The 7,169-nt window shown below is 67.0% G+C and overlaps 1 protein-coding gene across 1 annotated transcript in view; it reads right to left on the bottom strand.

Moving 5' to 3' along the window:
* Positions 1-411: 411 nt before the first annotated feature.
* The window catches only part of SPSB1 (splA/ryanodine receptor domain and SOCS box containing 1), an 8,253-nt gene continuing 1,495 nt past the window's right edge, over positions 412-7,169 (bottom strand). The window contains exon 2 of the mRNA XM_004678495.2: positions 412-2,013. Within this exon, the coding sequence (XP_004678552.1) occupies positions 1,886-2,013 (128 nt within the window). The 3' untranslated portion in view covers positions 412-1,885. The remainder of the gene's footprint in view (positions 2,014-7,169) is intronic.

The following is a 7,169-nucleotide window of genomic DNA, read 5'->3' as shown; positions in this document are numbered from 1 at the left end:
GGGGTCTCCCAGGCCAGGGGTCACGGCGCTGGGCACACAAAGATGAGTGTCCAGGACACCCCTGGCCTAAAAGCCCACATGAACTCGGCTTCCTCGCACCCCGAGACTGGAGGCCAGGGCACTCCTCGCTGCCCCGGACATGTCCCCCCGTACCCGCCACCCCCCCCCAGCCGTCAGGGCTGCGGGCGCCCGCCTTCTGCAACGGGGTGGGGTGGGATGTGCAAGGGGCGCCTCAGACCTCAGAGCCCTCCTCCTCCTCAGGGACCCCCACCAGCAGCCCGCCCCCTGCCGCGGGTCCCAGCAGAGCAGGGGAGCCCCCTCCCCCACAGCCGGGAGAGGTCACCCACGCCTCTTTCCCTTCCCCAAGGCACAAAGGATTCAAAAGTGGGTTTGTATTTTAATAAACTTTCCTTTATTAGGTTACTGACTATTATTCAACCATCATAAAATAGAACGGGGGTTTCAAAACTGTACAGGCCACACGGCTCTGGGCCGAGAGGGGAGAAGGGGGGCTGGAGGGAGGGGGCGGGGCTGCGGAAGACGAGTTTGGTCAGGCCGCAGGCGGATGGGTGCGCTGACGCTCGCTCGTGGGCAGCACCGCCAGAGCGGGACCGGCAGGGCAGAGCGAGGCGCGTCTCAGGTGAGGCTCCCCGACAAAGGCCTCAAAGTAATAGGGGGGTAATTTACATTCCTCACCCCGTGTGGGCACCAGTTTTGTGCTTTAAAATGTGTACTCCCCTGGAAGACTTTCCTTTTAAAGGTACCCGACAGCAGCTGTTTAAAACATCATTCTTACGGACAAATATATATGTCTATATATTAAACATTTTAAACAAATAAAGTCATCTATTGTACCTGTACAGAAATGGACTGAAGCCGGCCAGCTTCAAGAGGAAAGAAATGGCTTTGGCGGGCTGGGCGCGGGGCCTGCTACGCGGGCCTGCGGGAGGGAGCGGCCCTCTGCCCTGCTGTCCCGCCCGCGCCCCGCTTCTGGCTGGGGCCTGGCTCCACTTCCAGCCTGGACCTGGATCCGCACTGACTCCCCAGGCAGACCTCAGCTCTGCCCCCAGGTCCTGCGCCCGCCTTCTCCGAGAACGGCGCCCACTCGCCCCCGCCTCCTGGCCCAGGGGCCCTCTGGGAGGTCAGAGCTTCCAGGATGCCACTGAAATCCCAGTTCAGCCAGGAAAGCGACAGCAAAAGCTCAGCTTCGCCAAGAGCCGCGCAGAAGGGACTCGACCGACGGCACTCGCACAGGCCGACAGGGGAGCGGGCATGGGCGTCAGGCCGCTGCCTGGGTGAGCCCGTCCCGCCCGCCGCGAGGCCGGAGCGCCAGAGGCCTGGGAACAAGGCGCAGGACCCCGGGGAGCTGAGGTCAAGGGCCGGACAAGACAGCGGTGGGCCGCCCTGCCCTGCCCTGCCCGGGAGGCCAGGCGCAGAGGGGAGTAGGTGAGCGACCCCGGGTTCCTTTCTAAATGGAATAAATAAATGGCTTTTGTTATTGTTAAAAGAATAAATACAGGGGTACGGGTGCGTGACGGCTGGTGCAGGTGCGCCGTGCTGCAGAAGGTCCGGTTTGGGTTTCTGCCTCCATGTCCGCGAGTTCCCGACGTCCTGAGCTTCGTGGCTGCGGACAGCCCGCCGGCCTGGGCACCCACCCTCCGATAGCACCTCTTAGCACCCCGAATCTAGGTCCCTGCGCCTCGGGGCTCGGCAGGGCGTGCCCCCCGCCGCCCCGAGAGCAGACGGCCACTGAGCGTCCACGTGCCGTCTCCCAGCGGGGGCTCTGAGCGGCGTGGCGGGAGCCTGCGTCCAGAGATGTCCGTGGCCGGCGAGGGCAGTGGAGGGTGGCGAGGACGAGAGGCCCGGTCGAGGCGCGGCGGCCGGGTCACTGGTACAGGAGGTAGGCCTTGAGGGAGGCGGGCAGGGGCAGCGCGTGGATCTCGCCCAGACGCTGCTTCCCCAGGGCCAGGCGCACGGAGCGGCGACACAGGTCCATCAGCGGCAGGGGCTCGGCTGGGGGAGGAGACAGCACAGGGTTAGGGCGCCCCGACGGCCCCGGCGTGCGCCAACACGCGCACGGTTAGCAGTCCGGGCGCTGCAGCGGGGCCTCTGTCGGCCCTGCATGCCCTCCGCAGGCCGCTGAATCCTCAGAGAAACGCGACAGGCGCGGGCCGCACCCGTTTTACAGATGGGGAAACCGAGGAACGGGGAGTCTAAATATCCCGCCCGGGGCCCTGGTAGGGCCGGGCCGGGACTGAAGCAGGCGGACGCTGCCCCAGACACGCTCACGGCCTGCCGCTGGGGGAGAGGGGCCACCCCCGCCCCGCGCCGCACCGTCGCTCGGAGGGAGACACTGTGCTTTGACCTGACGATGGGGGTGGGGGGGAGGCTGCGTCTCCACGTCACAGCTGGGGCCACTGAGGTGCCGGAGCCTAGCAGACCCCAGTTACAGGCCGGGGTGCAGCCCGGTCACGGCCGAGCGGCCTTCCACACCAGACCCCAGAGGTCTCCAGCGCAGCCCAGGACGGCAGCTCCGTCCCCGCGGCCGCAGCCCTGACTCCGCAGGCAGCTGCTCACCGGTCTGGGGTAAACTCAGCCCCAGGAGGCGTCTGAACAGCCGCCCCTCCAGGGCGCCCCGCCCCCCAGCCAGGTCCAGGGGGGCATGCCCGCTGCAGGCCGCCCTCAGGTGCTGGCCATCCCGAGCGAGCACTCACTGCGTGGCGACTGCAGGCCTGCGAATCACAGGTCGCACAAACGGCCAGAGCCTGATAAGGACAAGAGCTGAGCCGGGGCTGCACCCGCTCGATGCCGGGCTCTCGTCGCCCGGAGAGCCGCCGCCCAGCCAGACCGGAGGCCGCAAAGCGGGATGTGCCCAGTGGGACGCTCTGGAGCAGGGCCTTTCCCAGACAGAGCAGGAAGGGGGAGCCCCGCCCGACGCTGGCTGAACCCAGCGGCCTCCTGGCCTTGAGGGCCCAGTGTGCCCTGATGCAGCAGGGCCGGCACCCCACTCACAGCCCGGCCCCGGACAGCCAGGCGCCCGCGCTCCTGGGTCCAGGCCTCGCCCCGCAGGGCAGCCTGGGCTCCCGGTCACACCCTCCTCCGGGCTCAGTGACCCCCCGGGGATCAGGACCGTCTGAGGAGGCAAAGACCCTGAAGGCCAGAGGTGTGTCTCCACAGCGCTTGGCCAGACGTGGTGATTGAGGGCCGAGGGGACTTGTTGCCCCCCACCCCGGGGGCTCCCTCATCTGCTCCTCACAGAGCTAGCCCCCCCCACCCCCCAGGACTCAGCTCAGCCCCACAGAGAGGCGGAGGGGCTGGAAGACAACAGGAGCTCTGGAGGCAGCAGGTGGGGCCGGCTCTGGGGGGCGGGGTCCTTCCACGCCCACGTAAAGAGGACACCCCAATAGCCTTTGAGATTCACCCAAAGGGCACAGAGCTCGGGCCCCCTTCGCTCGGCTCTGCTGGAGACAGTGCTGTGATGTGGGGCCACTTCCTCCGCCTGCCCACCTTTGGGCCACACTGAGCGGCCCGGTGTGTGGGGGTCACTCAGCCAAGGGGTGCTGGCTCTCTCAACACAGGCCGCAGAAATGGCAGCTCTGTGGCATGAGCTGAAAATGACACCCGCCACCCAGGCGTCCCACGCCGGGGGACTGTCGAGGTCCTCAGACAGGGCGGTGGGCCACACCCCTCCCTCCTCACCCCTGCCGACCGGGGGGGTGGGGGGGTGGGCAGGGGGAGCCAAACGAAGGTGTCAGCGCTGTGATCTGGTCGGTCCGCGAAGGGGACTGACCGGGGGACAGTGTGGGCACACGCCACGACGTCTGTCCTCAGACTCTGTCGGACCCCGGGGGCCTCCTCTATCTGCATAATTCTGACGAGGGCCGAGGGCGCATCTCCAGGCCCAGGCACAAAGTCGGGCCCTGGTGGAGAACCCCTGAACAGCCCCCCACCGAGGGGGCAGCGTCCCTCGGGGTGCCCCGGCCATGTCCACCTCCAGGGAGCAGGCGCACATCTGTGGGGTGACACGGATGACGGGCGCCGAGGCAGCTCTGGGAGCAGCAGCTGGGGCAGGGGCTATTTAGGGGAGCAGTGAGGAGGGGGAGCTGGAAAGGCCCAGGCACCCGCTCCCCCATTTCTAGGACAGATGCCTGGGGCCAACTTGAACCTGCAGGGCCCAGCCCCCCGGTCCAAGCACCGGCGCTCAGAGACCCCAGCTCAAGCTGCCCAGGACAGGGCCACGGCCACGGCCAGGTGCCTGCACCGGTCTGCGGGCACAGGGGTGGGCCTGGCTCAGGACACGCCCACGCGGCGATGCCCCTGTCACTGTCGCTTCCCGAAAGCAGTGCCACCAGGAAGGACACTGGACCCCAGCTGGGCAACGTGGGCACCCGGTCTCCTGTCCCCCACTCCGAGAGCCTGCTGTCTTCACACGACCAGCCTGTGGGGGCAGGGAGTCCAGAACGTGCCCTCCCCCACGCAGCCGCTCTCCCCCAGAAAGACGCCTGTGCGGCGTGGGGTGACCCATGTCCCGGATATGCCCAGCTGGGATGAGGGAAGAGCCACCAGCAGGGTGGGGCCCCGAGAAGAGAACGGAGCTGGCCCTGACTTGCATCACCACGAACCTCGCCCGACGAGGGGGGGCCCAAAGCAGGTGGAAGATGCTTCCCGCACGGGGGAGGGGGAGAGTATGGGGGGCCCATAGGGACTCGCCCCCCAAACCCCAGGAGAGAGCAGGGCACAGCAGCCCCTCTGGCTTCAGCCTCCGAGGCCAGGGAGGCGTCGGGCGAGGGCCCCGTGGTCAGGGCTGGCTGGACGGCGGAGGCCCCCGGCCACAAGGCACAGGGGTAGAGGCCGCCCAGGAGGGGCCGCCTGGAGCGCAGGGGACACAGGGAAGGCCGCGCCCGCCGCAGCACCGGGGAGCACACGGCAGAGAGGACACGGGAGCCACGCGACAGCGAGGCGGAGGTGGACACCCGCCTGGCCGAGGAAGGCCGGCGGTGCCCAGAGGCCGGCGAGCCCGCCGCGGTTCCCGGCAGCTGACCCCTGGACCGCCAGGCCACGGCTGCCCTTGTAAGCTGCCCAGTTCATGGTCTGTCTCGTCCCAGCAGCCCCAGGAATCAAACGCCCCTGCACGCCCCTCTGCGCAGCCGCTCCGCCTGGCTCCGCCTGGCTCCACCCCGCAGGCGACTGGGAAACAGCAGACGGCCTCGTCACCGAAGCTAATGGACATGCTTGACCTGGCCTCGACTCGGCCATCAACGGACCGACCTGCATCGCTGTCCTCGAAGGCCTTCTCCGCCTGGGGTCCAGCGCACACGCTCCCCACCTGTCCGCCCGACCTCGGGACTTCACCCTCAGCCCGCACCTCCTTCCTGCAAGGACGTCGCACTGGCGTGACCCAGGCGCTGGCTCCAGGCGCCAGGGTCACCCGGGGGTGTGGGTGAGCATCTCCGTGCCCGGCCCCACCTGGCCACGGTGCCACGCCTCTCCCTCCCTATTCCAGCTCCTCCCGGGGTGGGCGGCCGTCCGCCCCAACCACCCGCGTCGGAAGAGCAGCCAGAGGCCCGGGGAGCGTCTCTGGGGATCCCGGCGGGTGGGGTCCGGGCTCCTCACGAACCGAGCGTCTGCGGTGGGTCTGCCCCAGGCCCAGCTCACAGGCTGGTTCCCAAGAGCTCCTACCTCTCCGCGCCCTGGTAAGCTCCCCACGCCAGAGAAGCCATGCAAGAGTCCGGCCTCGCCCGAAGCGGGGCCCAGCAAGATGCCCACCTAGTGACAGGAAAGGGCGCCTGGCTGGGCCTCGGCACCCCTTCAGCAGGCCAGGCGGTGCGCCCCGACTCGCCAGGCTGAATGGGTGAATTCTGGGTGGGAGCCCGTGCAAACCCCCACTGACAGCCTGTTCCGAGGGGCCGAGCCAGGCCACGCTGCTTGTGGACAGTTTCCGTGGCCTGCAGCACACCTCGAAATTGGCTCATCTGTCTGCACAGAATGAAAGCTAAGCTCCTGGGGGCCGGGATCGCCCCGGGAGGCGGGGGCCGGGCTGCGGGGACCTCCCCATGCTGCGGGCTGGCTGGCTACTGTGTCACCTGGGGAGACAGACCCACAGAACTCGCTCTGCTGGTTCCCTGGACCCAGTCTGAGGCTGCTTCCTCAGGGAGGTTACCTGCCCGAGTCACACCTGGCTGCCATGCTGGGAGTCCCGTGACCCTGGTGCTGGTGGGTGAGGCACCAGATGTCACTTTGCAGGCAGCGCCAGAGCAGGTGAGGGTGGAGAGGGCAGCGGGGTCCAGAGAAAACCTCGCTCGTCCCCCAAGACTGGAAGGGGTGGGAGGAGCCTGCAGGCCGGAGGCTGAGGGGCAGGGATGAGCGTGTGCGCTGCCCAAAGGGCCTCGCCCACAAGTCTGGCCTTAGGTTGGTTGGGCTGCCGGGCCCAGGCCAGACCTGCCCTTTAAAGACGGTCAGCCCCACGGAGAAGGCGGCTCTGACTCGGCCCTGTCCAGCTGGATGTGCCGATGGTGGAAGGGGCCGTGAATGAGGCGGCTCGAGTAACTGAAGAAACGGCTACCGCCAGGGACTTCCGGCCAGGCAGCCACGGCATGTCCCCCCCAAACCAGGACAGTGGCTGTCTCCACACGTGATCTAAGAAAGGCCACCCCCTCTCCCAGAGGAGTGGAAGTTACCAGTGACTCAACCCGTCTGTCACCTACATACTCTTCTCTGAAGGTCTCCTGACCCCACGACTGGACGACTGGACGAGCCTCGGCCTGACTCAAAGAGCTCCAGGCACAGGAGGGAAAGACCCCACCCTGTTTAATGAGTGAGCAAAGCGGCCAGCTTCCCTTTAAAGGCCCTCCACAGAGTCCCCCAAGGCACACAAACCCAGCTGGCTGGAATTTGGTCGATTTCAGATCAAACTTGCGGGTAGGTCAACCAGAAGCAAGCCACGCCTGTCAAAGACAGTCCGTCCAGCCAGCCAGCATGCTATCGTCCATCAGTCTGTCCACCCATGCAACCCTCTGCTCCTCCATTCATCTACCCATCCACCACCCATTCTTCCATTCAGCCCCCCACACGTACACCCATCCACACACACACACACCCATCCATCCACTCATCCACCACCCACCCAACCACCCACCCACCCACCCACAATCTTCTTGGCTCAGTCATCT

This window comes from Condylura cristata, unplaced genomic scaffold, assembly GCF_000260355.1.
Source record: "Condylura cristata isolate star-nosed mole 26May11 unplaced genomic scaffold, ConCri1.0 scaffold00008, whole genome shotgun sequence".
Classification (NCBI taxonomy): Eukaryota; Metazoa; Chordata; class Mammalia; order Eulipotyphla; family Talpidae; genus Condylura; species Condylura cristata.
This window is presented reverse-complemented; position numbering and strand designations above follow the sequence as displayed.